Source organism: Calypte anna, chromosome 1, assembly GCF_003957555.1.
Source record: "Calypte anna isolate BGI_N300 chromosome 1, bCalAnn1_v1.p, whole genome shotgun sequence".
Taxonomy (NCBI): domain Eukaryota; kingdom Metazoa; phylum Chordata; class Aves; order Apodiformes; family Trochilidae; genus Calypte; species Calypte anna.
In genome coordinates, this window is record NC_044244.1 from 62907747 (window position 1) to 62924312 (window position 16566).

General features: G+C 44.2%; 1 protein-coding gene across 1 annotated transcript in view; it reads right to left on the reverse strand.

Moving 5' to 3' along the window:
- Nucleotides 1–16566, reverse strand: part of CACNA2D4 (calcium voltage-gated channel auxiliary subunit alpha2delta 4) — a 129711-nt gene that overhangs the window by 96084 nt on the left and 17061 nt on the right. The window contains exons 6-12 of the mRNA XM_030453451.1: nucleotides 14211–14342; nucleotides 13028–13088; nucleotides 12325–12475; nucleotides 10685–10759; nucleotides 9554–9643; nucleotides 1856–1969; nucleotides 706–784 (exon numbers count right to left, since the gene is read on the reverse strand). Of these exons, the coding sequence (XP_030309311.1) occupies nucleotides 706–784; nucleotides 1856–1969; nucleotides 9554–9643; nucleotides 10685–10759; nucleotides 12325–12475; nucleotides 13028–13088; nucleotides 14211–14342 (702 nt within the window). The remainder of the gene's footprint in view (nucleotides 1–705; nucleotides 785–1855; nucleotides 1970–9553; nucleotides 9644–10684; nucleotides 10760–12324; nucleotides 12476–13027; nucleotides 13089–14210; nucleotides 14343–16566) is intronic.

Below are 16566 nucleotides of genomic sequence, written 5' to 3' on the forward strand. Positions count from 1 at the left end.
CTCCCTTTCCCTGTTTAAGCAGGATACTGATGTAGCAAACATTGCTGTCTGCAGGCACACTGTGGCCAATTAATGCCCAAACAGGGAAGACTCCCCCCCATTTCTTCCTTTACCCTTGCAGGCTCTGATAAGGTTAACTGGGCTTTTTAAAAGGCCCCAAATGCATAGAGGTGACTCACCTACTCTGAATGGATTTTCCCATTCATGCAGTTTCATGCCAGCTAGAGAGAATATTGGTTTTGGGGTAGGATGAACAAGTTATTCTGGTACCTCAGTGAAACCACTTGCACACAAAGATTTTGACCAGGATATAGGGGGTAACCTGCAGACCTTGGGAAAACTGCTGTGAAATGTTTAAAAGAAGAGATGCTTGCTTTACATCTCAGCTAAAAGATGTCAGGCTTTCTGACAGAGTTTTGGACAGACTGTCAAAAGCCAACAACAGGGACACAATAAGCACTTAGATGGACTGCAGCCAGCATGAATCTCGGTCACAGTGTCCCTTGGCACCACGACAGGAAAATGTGGTGGCTCAGCATGGAGAACTTGCATTACTTGGACACAGGCACACTTCACGTGGACTAGCAGGGTCTGCTCTTTCCTTAGGCTGCCTTCCAGCCAAGGGCTCAGCTTAAGTGGAGTAGCCTTAGGGGGGGTCCCTGTGACCTGTGTGATGGGGCTTGGGGAACCATTCCTGTACAGCACCTTTGTTATTGCAGGCGATCCATTTCACATTAGGGGCAAAAGTGACCTCCCGTCCAATAAGGTAAGTGAAAACCCGGACCTAGGAACAGGAATGAAGAGATGGAAGAATTAGGCTGTAATGTGATACCAAATCCAAATGGCTGAGGTCTGGCATCCTGCTATACACCAGTGTGAATGCCTGTTTGTGGTGCAGAACAGTAACTCTGCTTGCACACACAAACAGGAATCTCTTGGCCCATTTGTTTTGCATTCTGTGGACTGGAACTTCATCTCCAATTACAATAAGCTCAAAAAGCCAAATAGCACCCAGGTTCATCTGAATAACAAGGCAGAAATGCAAATTTGGTTTTATGATAGCAGCTCTGCCAGGCACTCGGCAACCACATGCAGAGAGGTTAATAGCTCCCAGGAATCCTTTACCCAGGGGAACAGCTGGCCCCATGAATCATTTAGAGAAAGCTTCACCATTTCTTCTGTGTTTGACCAACAACAAAAGAGCCAATCCCAAAATAAACTGCTTTAACAGCCCCATGCACTGGCCTCATACTAGGCTGCTTCTCTCCCTCTGTGCATTGCTGCTATATGGAATGAGGCAAACATAAAACAGGAAGGCTTAGGATGAGACTGGTCTATTCCACTTTCATGGTCTGCTCTTGCCAGTACAAGCCTGTGATCATAGACTTTAAAGTAAAAAGGGTGGAGGATAGCTGGAGGGGTTGTGTCATCCACTCTCCTGTCCACTGTAAGAACCTTTTCCTAAACAGGACCATTTATAAACCGTCTTAGATGGGATAAAATTCTTTACAGAAGTGTTTTGTTTTGTTTTAATTTTAAAATAGTCAGTTCGGTCCTTATCATCTTATCAGGAGAAAGTTCTGGTTGCCCACATCTTTGGAAAATGAAGTGTACGGAGAAAACAAACCTTCACTGACCTACAGATATCCATTTGTCATCCTACCACCTCTAAAATCACCACAGCAGGCTCTTGCCTGGCTGCTTTGTTTTGTTTTTACAGCTGGATGCACACAGGTACTGGAGGATGTGAATGCTCAGCTCCGCCTGTTGTCCTGGCTCATGCTCTTCTGTTCCCACCATAGCAGGACCATAGGACCTTTCCTTGCCCTTTCTATTTATCACTTCCCAGACAAACCTTCCGATCTGGCCAGTTGTATTTCTCAAACACAGACTGATAATCCTCCAGTGCTCCGTCTGTGATCAGCATGATAGCTTGGTTACACAAGCCTCCTTGACCAGCTTCTCTGAACTGCAAACAGAGAGGAAGAGCGTTAGTTAGGCCAGGCTCCTTCTGTGTAATTGCAATGCATTTATTACGGATGGGCCACCCCATCATTGACACTGAGCTAGATACTTATTTCCTCTTACAAATCTCATCCTGTATTCAGAAAGATCTCTGCTTAAATAAGGACTGTGTATATTTGATATATATACAGCCCTTCTAGCACATGTGGACACAGGAGTGTAAAATAAGTGTGTACATTTTGCAGTGTGTAAAATAAGGAGAAAATCAGTGCTGTGGAGGAAGGGTGTGATTCCCTGCTGCCTCATATCTTGCGTAGTCGCAGTCGTTGATGCAAAATGACTACAGAGTGACCATAAACACTGCAATTCTGATCTGAACAGCAATAACTGTCACTTTTTATGGCAGAAAATGTGAGAGGAGGGAGAAATCAGACTCATTATTTTAGGCTACATCCATCAATCTGCCAAAAATAGCAGAGAAAGGCAGGAGAACATGAAAAGAGAAGGCAACTGCCATCAGAGATGAAACACGTCACAAATGTGCCAGACCGAAAAGCCATGCACTGTGATGACAGGGGACCTTATGCACTTATCTGTGCATAAGTGATATTTGAGGTAGTGTGGCAATACAGGGGGACACTTGGTACAAATGCTGATGTGCTCCCAAGGGCATGTGGGGACTTACTGAACAGCCATGATCTTATTGGCAAGCCAGACCCTGCCCATTCACCCAGGTAGATCAGCCTTTGAAAGCTGCTCATCTTGTAGTGCTCCTGCCTGTCCCACCCTCAGGTACATCAGCTCTAGAGAACCAAGTGTCTCATGCTGCACTGTCTGGGGTGTTGAATTGGCAGTCACCAGAAGAAGAAGCAGATGATGTGAGGGCACAAAAATGAGCAGCTGATTTGCTGCAGCTCCTAGCTCAGCATCGGTGGGCACTTGTTGCACAGCATCTCACCACTTCTCTCTGAGCACAGAAAAGGCTAATCAGCAAAGGAGGATACAGAACCTGGTGTAGAGTAAACCAAATATATGGAAAGAGGAAGATATGACAAGTCTGCACAAGAGATTAATGAGTGGCAATGGCATGAGATGGAGAGTGTACTGGAGACTAATTGAAGGGTGAGTAAAGTAATATCAAAAGCAGCAACACTTTTAAATTGGAAGAGAGTGGTTGTATCTTATAAATGAGGAAAAAGGTATCCAAGTGGTAAGACTAATTGCATAAAATAAAACACACACTGGCTGGGAGAAGAAGAGCACAGGGGGTGAGAACTGGGAGTTTTTAGATATTTCAGGGTTTGATGCACAAGTCCCTTTTGGTTTGGTAATGCTATGTTAGGACAGAAGGCAAATGTTTTTCCCAACACTGATGGCTACTATGGTTCCACTGCAGATTTACATCATGACCATCGATACCTGGAAGCCAACTCCAAGTCCAGATTCACCCAGTCATTTCACCACTACTACAATTACCTGTGACTGTCCCTTATTAAGAAATCACCAGGTTTAGGGCTAATATCACTATAACATCATCTTCCAGCACCATTTGTATTGTCAGACTTGCCTCTTTCAACATTTCTCCTAATATTCTCCTAATTTCTGCCTGTTAATCTACTTCAGTATGCATGGATTCAGCAGCTTCTGAATGGCCCTGTGTTTGAACCCATACAAATAGTATCCTCTTAGGTGCCAACAAAAGGGGAAAAGCAGTTGACAGCCACAGGGCAGACCAGCAGGTAAGAAAAGACAAGGAGTCTCAAGGGAGCTATTCCTAGGATGGAGATCAACTGCATGCAGATTAGCAGAGAAAACTGCTAGTGTGAGCATCCATTAGGGAGGCAGAGGTTTGTGATGGTGAGAGAGATGTTGTCAGAATGAGGTTCAGATCACAGATTTGTGAACCTTGTAATTACAAAAGCAGCTTATTTCAGACTGTTGCAATCTACAGCATGTTTCATTTAGATGATTATTAAATTAACACTTAATTAAGGCCATCCACCTTTTCATCAAACTACTTAAGTCATCTCTTCCTGTAGCTTACTTCAAACCTCACAATACTGAAAAATTAGATGCTGCATTAGAACTAGCAATCTCTTAATTACAGGGGTAGATGATATTTTCAACAGGGAAAATGAGATCATCAGTGTCATAGAAATAGAGATTAAAAAGACAGATTTAGAAAACAAACGAACAAGAGGTAATCCCTGATTTTTAGGTCCTTTTGTGGCTGGCTGCAGCTGTAGCAAGTGATCTGACAGCATTCACATCAAGCTCTGAGTGTAATTCCCTGCTCTGACTGAAGTCTCAGGAGAATATAAGAAGGGGAGATGAGTAGCAAGATGTCCTCAGAATAGATGCCTGGAGAGATTTGGGATAGAGCTATAGCTGATAAATGAGTCACAGAGCTACACATTTTCCTGTATAACTTTGGTCATGTTGCCAGCAGTAACAGGCATGATCTAATTAAATCAGGGTCAGTCTCTTGTACTCCCTTGTTTGCTTATTGCATGTATTTTGCAGTTATAGCCTGACACAGAGTTACTAGTGAAGCAATAGGAGCATTAGAATAGCTCAGTGATGTGCAGACATGCCTGCTGATTGTACACACATCTGGCCAGACGACTGAGCAGGCCCTCTCCTTCTCCTCCTGCCCTATTCTGATGCAGACTCGCCCCCAGAGTGGCCTCCAGAGTGACTGAAAATCCCAGCCATGTGGAAAGTGTCTCATGCAGAAAATAAACAACAGAGAAGGAAACAGAAAGCCAACGAAGAAGAAATGAGAGATGACATTAAGTAAAATTGTATAAACTGCCAAACAGGAAAACCTGAGCTTTACATATCCTGAAAAATATGCTGCAGAATCTAGGTCCATAAAAATGTGAGTGAAATAAAGAAAAGTTTTCAGAAAAGAAGCAAGAAAGAGATTATGAAGAGTATGCTGACAGATGATTAAAAAAAAAAAAAAAAACAGAGGGAAATGGTCAGGCAGAAATACTTTATACCCGCCATACTTCATCCTCAAAAGGACAATATTTTAATGGCTGGGTACATGCTGAAGTGATAAGAAACAAATTAAAAAAAAAAGAATACAGACAAGATCACAAAGTGGCAGTGTTAAAGAAAAAGTTACTTGAAAGTCGTTGAATAATTTTTGCTTATCAGGAAGGAAAAGATTTGTAGAAGGTGTTTCTGGACTACTTGCCTCATGGACTGAGAACTGACTTGGACTGGATAAGATCCCTAAGGATGAAGAGGGAATCAGCAAAAGATGTATTATAAGAAGGGAAGAAAATAGGTAAATTGTCTTTAAACATCTAGCACATTGCTAGAAAAATCAGTAACACAGTCCTCTGAGTAAAATTAATTAATAAATAAAAGTTTGCACACCCTGAGTGTGCAAATGAAGTGCTTCCCTCCCCACAGTGCTGGGGCATAAGATGCCACAAAGTCCTTTGATCACTCACATTAGGAGCCAGGCTAATTCTTTTTATGACACCAGTTTGCTCAAGTTATGCAGAATTTCATGTCTCACTGAAATCTTGTAACAAATCTAATAACAAATCTAGTTTGTTACTAGTTTCATCATTTTTTCACCTATGATGATTTTAGAGGGACCTTCTCATATGTCACTTCTGAGTTCAGGAGGAAGTAAAGGTACTATTAAAACAGCTTAGTGTTACGAGAAGGCATCATTCCAAGGTGGCCTCAGAGAGCAGAACCTAGGGTTTCTTTTCCTCTAAAAGGTCAGAAAACTGCCAGCTTTCAAAATAGTCTGAGCAGGTCCTGAGGAAAGAGAATCCACAAGAGTCAAAGATTTTGCACTATCTAATCCTAAAAGATTCATATACAGCAAATATATTAATATGTATATCTGTATGACTCTCTTGGGATTAGGGGTGTGTGTTTGCATATGTATGCACATACACACATCTATGTAGTATACAAAAAAGCTATAAATAACTTTACAATTGATGTACATTGGAAAGGCTAGTCAGAAACTCAAATACCTACCAGGAGGATAAATACTGGCTGGAGAGAAATACTGAAGGGGCAGATCAGCTGGATAGGAATTAAGAATGTGACAGCATCTGAAGGAAGGTAATGGTTGTCTTACCTTGCCTTAAGAGGACTATGGTGTGCAAAAGAAGGAAGGCAATTATTCTGCTCTGCTTAGCACATGATGGCTCTCAGCTGCAGCATTTACATGCTGTTGGGATCCTGGTGTTTCAGGGGAGGCAGGCAGACTGCAAGTAGCCAAGAGCAGAGCAGTGGCCAGAACAAAGGGATATACATCCTCCAAGAAAATGTTGAGAGGACAAGACATGTTAAGCTTGTTGAAACAAAGAAGGGAGGGTAGCAGAGAGACAGACTAAAGCTTGATAACCAAGAAAGGAGCTTGAAAGGTAGTAAGCACTTTGTGCTTCAGAATTTTGAAATGCTTTATAACTGTATGCGTTAAGGACCATGGTTTCCCTGGGATCCTTTATTTTATTTTATTTTATTTTATTGAAAGCACTGGCTGTGTGGCTAAACTGAGTTTAAGTAGTTTATTGAGCATGACAGAGAGAGGCATGGGAGGCTCTGCCTAACTGTTCTCCTGAAGCTGGTCTGGAAATTGCATCATGGATTAAAGTATGCCCTGTCTATCCCCAGAACATAATGGAGGAAAACAAAGATGGTGAGAGACTGTGCTCTTCCTCCAACCCCTCTCTGATTCTCAGAGACTGAGTAGGTCTCTGCTGGGCTATTAATTCTAAGAGCAATTGGGCTGAGGAAAATTACCAGGGAAAATTTGCAGTCACTTTCATTACAGATATTATTACTGGTTGTCTGTTGTAATCAGCAAAGCCTGTTTCATCAATGTGATGTAGCAATTCTCATTTTTATTCTCTTGCGTATGCTCCTGTGAACAATAACAGGACAGTCTGTGAGGAATGGCTATGATTACAAGCTGAGAATGTGAATTTTGTGTCACTGGAAGGGGGTAGCCAATTCCACCAAAGTTCTCCCTTCTCCCTCTTGCATGACTGCAGCAGCAGAGATTTGCTTCAGGACACATTGATGGAAACCCTTTTCCTCCCCTATTACTGATATAGATCTAAAAAGCTCTAAGAGAAGATTTCAGAAAGTGCTTAAAGCATATGAGCTCTTCGAGGTGGTGCACTTTGCTTCAGGGAGGTTGGCTGTAGTACTTGCAGAACCTGGAGTCTTCCAGTTGGTGATATTGAGGCAATCTCTAGAGGAGCCCTTTACTTTTTGGGGAAGGCTGCTGCAGGCCAGCAGACATGTTTCCATTCCAAGGCACCCATGTATACACAGCCTTTCAGTGTGCACTGAGATACAGTCTCTGTGTCTTCTGAACTTCACCGGGCAGACAGAAATCCTGGGATGAAGCTGTCAGGCGACTTACAGGAGGTCTTGCAGGCCTCATGCTACATGTGCAGCCCTCCCACAGCTGGCTGCACACAAGGCTTCTAGATGGAGGTTTCAGTGACCTTGGACTGAGGTCCCAGACTGATGAAGAGGAGGCAGTCATAGTCCATGCTACAGTGAATGACACTGAAAGAAAGCTGCAGCCAGTGTCGCTGTGAAAGGAAACCTGGATGGAAGAAATCTATAACCCTCTTTTACACATTTGACGACAAAGTTTCTTGCTGTTCCTGAACTTCTGCCTTATGGACAGCATTCCCAAAATGCAGAGAAGGACACCATCAGCCATGGAGAGTACAGCTACCTTTCCTTATCTGCAGGTGCACAGAAGAAAGAGACGCAAATGCCTGAGTGAGTTGTCCTCTCCCCAGATCTGAGGTGATAATGAAAGGAATGAGGGAATCAGCATCTCACTCTGTGAGTAACATCTGGTTTTATCACTGCTGGGTGCTGTGCTGTCTAAGAGCAATTTCAGAGCTGTTTTGACCTCATTAGCCAAGGGAGAATCAACAAAGATCAAAGTAAGTGATGACTACTCAAAGTGTTGTCTGCCTTTTTAATGCTAAGAGAGGAAAAAATTTCTCTACCTGCCAAGGATCTTCTTCTTTGCTGCTGCAGTGGAGTTATGTTAGTCCACTGGGCTGTGTGGACATCACTGTCCATCTGGAGGTATTTTAAGTGAAGCCATGTCAGTGAAGGACAGGTTTTTCTCTTTTAGCTGTTCCAGCATGTCTCTTTTTTTTCCCATGGGCAACTTTGGCTCAAGGTATACAGGGTTTTATAAAGTTCCAGTCTCCTGAGGGCTTGAGGATTACCTAGTCCAGTGAGTGAACGATGCCTGCTAGAAAGGAAGTGTGAGGTCTCCTCATTAGTGGGACCTGATCAGATTTGATGCCTGTGCCTGGCATGCCCAGCTGCTATTTCTGTTAGGGCATGCAGACTTTCTGTTAGGGTTATCTTCCATTATTCTCTACTGAGACCTTCAAAGCTGTGTTGATTGAGAGAATCTGAAGCTGTACTGCATTGGGTTTCTTTAATATTTTGCCACTATATATAATCAGTGATACATTAGATATTAAGAAATCATTTTCATCTGGTGGAAAAATGTAAGTGTTCTAATATATATATTGCAGGCCTACATAGGCTCTGGATCTTTGGTTTTAAAGATAAAATTATTTTTGTCATAAGATGCAAGGATACACACAGATAAATCTAGCAGCCATCAAGCCCATGTAATTGCTCTAGGCTTATACAGTTACTACTTCCCTGTTCATATCAGCAACTATCTTCCCCCAAAGACATTGAACTATTACTACAAGGAGTGCTACCATCCTGTTACTGCAATGGCAAGGCTACACCAGACTCTTTTCAGTTTGCCAATTAAACCATCAGGCTGCTATGACCACTGCAAGTCAGCTCAGCTACAATTATCCCTGGTGTTCAATTCAGATATGCTAGCACTGGCATGAATTAGAAAAAACATTACCACAGCCAACAAATTAAACTTCCAGTTGGTAAAATAAATAAGAGTACAGTGCCATGAGGCGGAGGGGGGTGTTTAACTGGTACTTTGTCCTTTTTTTAACATTACTTAAAAATCAGAGTTAAGTTATACATTTCCCTCCAGGCTACTAAACTCTCATTTTTTCACATAAGGCAGTGAATCATTTACAATTCTTATTACAGGACATGATCAGACTGACTGATTAATTCTCCTGTACCTCTGATTTCTTCCCCAAGTGCAGATCCTCAGAAAAGTGACACTGAATAAATCTGAAGCCTTACAATTATCTTTCATGTCTTCATCATCATCTGCTTCCTAGGGTTCACTAAGAATTTTCAGCTGATTAGTTACATTTCATTGTTACCATTTATCCCAAAGTGCCTGAGTGATGCCCGATTGTAGGGCTTGTTAAGGAAACACCTGCTGGCTCCTGATGCCTTCTGAGCAGGGATTGTTGGCCCCAGGGCATCACACACTGACTGACCCAACACCTGCTTGTTACAAATTCAGGGCCCATGAAATTGGTTCATATCTCCCCTACCCTCTGCAGCATCATGGTGGATGTAACTAACTCATTACATGCAAAGGAGAAAGTAGGGGTAGGCAGGGAGACAAGTGCAGGGAGACAAGCCCCAGCACCACCTCTCTTACCTCCCTCAGGATTCTGAAGGACTCCTTCAAGGCCTTGCTCACAGTCCCCACTCCTTTTGCCTGCAGTTCGTCCACCAGCTGCTTGAAATGCTGGCAAGAAGAGAGGCAAAAAAGGCAACAGTGAGTTGAAAGCAGGGGTGCTCCCTCAGATCAGAAGAAACCTGGAAAATTCTGTGCCATTGGGCTCCCCCACTGCTGACAGGAGAGTGGAGCACTGTGATAGACAGGGATGGGAAAGTCAAATGGATGCTCCACTGTCAGAGCCCTCAGGCTGCAGCTACCCCCCCACAGACACAGCATGGATGCCTGTATCAGCCTGTGGGCTGTGATCCATTGGTGGCCCATGGAACATCACACAAGGGACATAACTGCTACAAATTGGACTGTCCCTTCTCCAGCCCTTCAGGAAAATCATTCCTGTTTATGCGAGACCAGTAAGACTGGGAGAAAGAAAAGTACTTTAACATGTATTAATCTGCTTGTGAATGAAACCCTCAGAGAGTGCTCAAGGATGGACAGTGCTCAAAAAGCTAGGGGGTTTCTTTGAGAAGCACAGCAGAAGACATCACCCTCTGGAGTCATGCTCTGCAGTCTAGGGCTAAGCTGGGAAAGAAACGTGTAGAAAGCTGGTTGTAAAAGACACTGAGGAGTGTGCTACTTCCATGGTATTAATATTGAGAGAAAAGGGAAGGAAAAAAAAAAAACAAACCAAACCAACTACCAACAGTAAGAAGAGCTAAAAGTGTAAGTCAGCCCAAAGGGTGGCCTCCTCAGAGCTGCTGAGCCCTCCTGAATCAGGGCATCAAACCTCTCGTCAGAGCAGCCTTGCTCGCAGCACACCCTGGTGAAGGATTAGGCCAGAACACATTCACCAGGAAAGGGCTGATTTTTTTTCTTTCTGAGGGTGTGGGCTGTCCGATACGGAGAACTGTTGCCTTGTGCATACTGTTTTTCCACAGTAGTCTGGGACAGGTCCATTTATGCTCTGGCAGTGGTGGTGCTGAGTCTGCTGTGACACAGGGAAGTTTTGTTTCTTGTCCCTGGAGATTCAGGCTTTATCATCTTCAACCTCATGTACTTACTGCATTAAGAGAACTACCTGTATAACACTGATAGGAGCCTGCTACTCACCTCTCTGTTATCTCTGTCTGCCTGGACCAGGATACCCTTAAAACAGGGTTCAAGAAAATGAACATAATCATTGTACTGCAAAGAGAAAATGGAAAAAAGAGAGAGGGGTTGTAATGACAGAAAATTAATAAAAGGGGCTCCTGCCCTCCTGGATATTCAAAAAATATTATGGAGCATTATGTCATTTTATACACATTTCCCCTAAGAATTGTGGGAAGCGACCACAGCAAATTATATTTTAGATAATTTTTGTATTTTTTTAAATAATTATGGTGTTTTGCTGAGTTGTTTCTGGGCCTTATCTATACCTATATATTTACTTTTTTCCCCACACACATTCTGGAGATCTTCTCTACACTTGTGCCCCTGGCTTTGCTTCTAGCACTCTTTGCAGATATTTTTGACTTCTGGAGGCTCTGAATCCCCAGATGCTGGCTGAACCTTGCAATTGGTTTTGTAACCTAACCTCTGGCACTCAGCTGAACAATAACATAGCAAGTTACCATGCACCCACCAAACTAGCATAATTAGTGGGGTGTATGCTTCTGGACTGATATATATATTAGGTAAAACTTGCCAGTGTAAACCTACAGCAAGGCTCAAAAGAGCATAATTCATAAGAGCGTGCCTAAGAGGTCACTAATCCTCATCTGATCAATAGGAGCTTAGGTCAGGAGATAATGTATCTGAACCAGAAAGTCCTTGGTGTAAGTACAGTGGAGAAATATGTTCCTTCTAGAACTGTTTTTGAAGAACAGATGATATTTTCAACTTCCCTTCATTTTTATGTCAACACTGTTCACTCTTCCATCTACCCAGCCGTACAAAGACTGAGTTGTCACCACTGGAATTTCTAAATATCTTGCACAATGAGAAGCTATCAACAAAAAGTATACTTTATATCTCACTGACCATGCCCTGGCCAACTTTTATAGAAAGGAGCCTGGAAAAAGAGATGATGCTTGAATCAGCCTTGAAAATCAGGAAGTGAGCCATCATTTGCTTTTAATCTGGCACCAAACCCTTCAATCTTGGTGTGAATCATACAAAAGTTTTGCTTTCTGTTGTCAGTGGTGCTGGTTCTCTTTGGCAATCACCCCATCCTCATCCTGGTCAGGGCTTAAAAAGGAAGAGGGTAATCCTGAGTCAACCTGACCAAACTCCATGTGAGCATTTGCAGGTTGACTCTTCACTGGGTTGCAGCCTTGCATCAGATTCCAGTGCACAAAAAGCTATATGGTGGTAATTTTCTAGCCTGTAAACATTGTCCTGAGGATTATACTACTACTGAATCCACACACATTGTTATGCTATGCTGTGTGAATTTATTAGCCTACGTCCTTCTTAGCTCAGGTATCTCAACAGATAACACAGGACTTTGTTATCTGTTGCAGTCACATTCCTAAGTAAGCCAGAAGACGTAGCTGGCATGCTTCAGAGACAGGGGCAAGAAGACTTAGCAGACACCTTGCTGACCACATGAAGCTGACTTCCCAGGGGTAATTGGTTTTAATTCTCCATCCAACATAGCTGCTAAGTGTTGCAGGTGCACCACTGTAAAGCCTGTTTGCCAAGGGAACTGAAAGGTTCATATGAGGCAAAAGGAAGACAACTCAGCCCTGAAAATAGGATATGCGTACCGCAATGACGTTGACAAAGTCATTTTCTCCCAGAGTATCTAAAATGGTGACAATGGTGTGTTTGGCAATCGTCAGCCGCAGGCCCTTCATGCTCCCACTGACATCCACAACGATGACAATGTCCTTGGGAGAGGTGGCTGCTTGGATGTACCTTTATGAAAAGAAGAATATAAGGAAGCAGGGTGAGCATAAGGGGAGGAGGAATGCTGGGTGTGCTGCTGTAACATGATGCTAGCTGCAGCATAACATGCTCTGCAGGCATCACCATCCAGCAGGGTCAGGTTGGGCGTCTAATGGGTCCCCTTCTACTAACCTGCCGGCAAGGCAGCCCCAGCATCTCACTTCCCACATCAGCAAGTGCTGAGCGTGCTGCAGACATATGTCCAGAGTCAGTTGAGAGTGACAAGCCCCATTTAGCTATTTTGAGTGGATTGAGTAAATGCCCCACATTTCTGGAGGGTTACAGCCCTCTCCCTCCAGTCACAGAATTGTAAGTCATCTCCACGTAGCATGTGTTAGGTGCCACGTGGAGAGCTGATAGTAGTAAGGCAGGCTTCCTAACCTGATATTGCCTACACTTATGTACCCTCCATCTCTCACAGGAGCATCATGGGGCAGTAACTGGTGATCATCGAGGTGTTATCTTGAAAAAGAGCAAGACAAAAAGATAGGGACTTTGGTGAAGTCCCTCCAAAACTCTTACCAGCCACGATTCCTGCAGTCGAAGGAGATGACTCCATTCTCATCTGGTAACCACTTTATACCTGAAGGGAGCAGAAAAAAATGAATCATAGAATCATAGAATTGGCTGGGTTGGAAGGGACCTCAGAGATCATCGAGTCCAACCCTTGAACCACCGTTGCGGTTGCTAGACCATGGCACTGAGTGCCACATCCAGTCTCTTTTTAAATAGTTCCAGGGACGGAGAATCCACTACTTCCCTGGGCAGCCCATTCCAATGCCTGATCACTCTCTCCGTAAAGAAAAGCAACACACACAGACAGATGGGCACCTGCTCCCCAGACAACCTGTGCTGCTGCTGTTCACTGAGGAGACCTGGTTACCCCATGGGGACCACACGTCTGGCCAGCAATACCAGCAGCCTTTCTGCAGAAATACAATCTTCAGCAGTTCTCAGTAAACTGTTTATTAATTTCTATATAAAAATGCAGCTATGCATAGTCTGTTTGAATTTGGGGAGCAATCACACTTACTTCAAACTTTCTGCCCCTTTTTATGCAGCTCTCAACATCTTTTTCTTCCCAAGGGTGGTTGGAAGCATGAAAAGGCAGCAGCAGTGACAGGGACGTGTCCCAGATTCTCCACTAAAGGCTCTGTTCATGGTCACCTCTGCTTTCCCCTTGCCAAACGTGATAAGTCACAGAACAAGAGCATGCAGCCACCTAACTAGAGGGCCACCAGATTGAGCTACAGCTGTGGGGGACCTTGTGGGTTCCTCTGATCAAGGGGCCTGCCTCTTGCACAGTGACATAGCATGCCACTCACAGCTGGTGAGTGAATAACAAGTCAGGGCTATACCTGGCTGCATCTGCCATGTGAGGCCTTGGAAATGGAGAGAGACTGTGGTCACCGCTAAAAACCACAGGGAGCTCAAGGCAGGGAGGCCTTGTGGAGCCTCTGCACCCTGACTATGGGATTTGTGGGTCTTGCCCATGGTCTTTCATGCTTTCAAAAGGCAGCCTGTCCAAGGAACACCCCTGCCAGTTGACTGTCCTGGGCTCACAAAAATTCCTTTTGCTTGCTGCACCCTGCTCTTTGTGGGCCATGCTGCCTGCAAGCTTCACAAATTGGGCTCTTCTATGACACAGTTCCTGTCCTGCAAAACTACTGCTTTGCTCTGAAGAGTGAAGCCTCTGCTCTGTTACCTGGGTAGAGCCTGAAGAATCCAGTGGAGCTGCCGAAGTACTGCCAGGTCAGTGTGGGATCCCTTTCAAAGTTGTCCACAAAAATAGGATTCAAGGCTTCTGACATGTAAACGCCATTCAAGATGTCAGGGTCTGTGAGGAAAATAGTAGAATATTGGGGAAAAAAAGTGTGTGAGAGATGGAGGATCCCTGCTACCCCAGATGGAGGTCAAGGAATGAGAGCAAAGAAACCCCAGGAGGAATGCAGCTTTATCCAAAGGAGGTTTTCGTCATGGTCTGCAAAAGCCATGTCTCTTTTTCTCAACCTTTTCCCCTCAAAATGACACCTGTGCCCTCAGCAGCAGCTTTCCAGCAGAGATTACAAAGAGAATCATCCAAGTAAATCTTGGAGGGCAGGTCACCACTGGCCACTACAGGCTATCTCTGTTTGGTCACACACATTATTCCCATTTCTCTTTCCAGCCTTGTCTGCCCTTGGATGTTACATCTGGTTGGAAGAGGGCTCCAAGAGACACAGGAAAACCAGCACTGTGCTGAACAAATGGTACAGGCAGGACTTGGCTGCTACCTAAGAGGGGATGTGTGGCTGTTGTAAGGTAACTGCCTGATGCACTGCTAAGGTGAAACAGCCTTTCTACAAAGTGTTCAAATTTATGCTAGACGCAATCACCTGAGACAGAAGAGCTCTAGGATGTACATACTATTTCTCTATCCCTTCTTTTACTCCACAATTTTTTGATTCTTTTCTTCTTCACCTTCCTTTTCTTTCACAAAGCCTGAGCTGTCCTTCCTTGCCCTCAATCTCATCAGAATCAGTAGGAAGCTGCAGGCTTTCAAGAACTCATATGAGGCAGTGTCTATTTGGTGTCTGCATTGACTCATTGCCTCAGGAAACCAAATAAAGCAGCCGCAATAGAAAAAGCAATTGTAAGAAATTTTTGCTCATGGTAGGATTAATGGTATTTATGTTACAAGGGATGGGGCTTTGACCTACTACTTCCTGTTCAGTCCCTTCACTACAGGCACTTTTGGTCAAGATAGGGGAAAAATTGAACTGTGAGTCTGCAGCTATGAGGCTGAAGTAACTCATGCAGGAAGGGAGCCAGGAGAGCTGTGGACAGCCAGGCTTGCTCCTGTTTGCAAGAGAGGTAGGTAGTACTGCCAGGCACTGCTCCTGGGAGGAGCCCCAGGCATGGAAGCAGCCCTTCTCCATCTTCTGCTCATCCTCCAGCTGTAGTCAGACCCGGTGAAAGGTTTATATCAAGCTGAAGAGGCAAGAAATCAGCTAGCTGGGCAGTGCCTCTCTGCTGTCAGCAACCATTTGGCCACCTCTTTCTGTATGCTGCTGTAAGCAGCAGCCTACTTTGTGTTGCTCTGCTGTACCTACCCAGAGCCAGCTCTGCTGGTGGCTCTATTGTGCTCAAGATTTTAATGTCTGGGGCTGTCAGACCAGATGGAAGTAATTTAAAATCATGGGAGAAATAGAACACCCTCTATTGTCCTAAATAGCATAGCAGTTGTGAGCACAGTCACCAGCTCCTGCCCCGTCTGCTCCTGAAGATTGTAAATGAACTCCAGCTATGAGAGATGATATGGCCCTATTTTTTTCTTGCCAAACCATATGCAAGGGGAAGAACTGATAGGGTGGCAAGGCAAGGAGCCAGCTTGGACAGCTTTGAATGTTGGCCAAAAGAGCAGTAAACTTAGGATGATCTCAGCTGGTGTGTCAGTCTGCAAGTTAGGCAGGATGCTGACCAGCCTGGAGATAGATCAGTTTCTGGTGTGTAGCTAGGGTGGTGTGAGTGTGGGAGAGGACACAGACCAGGCACAGACGAGGCCATATGAGCATTGGTGCCTCCCTGGGCTCCTAGATCTGCCAAAGGCTTGCGGAGAAAAAAAAATACCCAAAACAGTCACATCCTGAGAGTAATTGAGAGTTGCCATCAGTCCCCTACAGATATGCTGACTGGGAATTAAGAGTGTCCCCATCAGGTGTTAGTGCCTCATAAGACAAAGGTCCTTGGGATCTAAACTGACAACCGAAATCAATTAAATCCTTGACACCTAAAGACCTTGACAGATCTGACCCTTTGTACAGAATAGCAATTGCCAAGAAATTCACATCATGGGTTTTTTTTGCAGCATCTTTGATTGGGTAGATGAACCCTAGGAGATTATACAGCCTGCCTAAGATGGAGGATGCCTATCATTAGAGGTCTTCCAAGAGCAAATTTTATCTAAGCCCTGCCACAGTGACAGGCTCCAGTACAGACATGATGGTGCCTTGGGACCATACCTTTCCAGCCCTGTTTTCTGTCTATTGTTTTTTTCTGTTCCCATCCATTCTTTCACCATT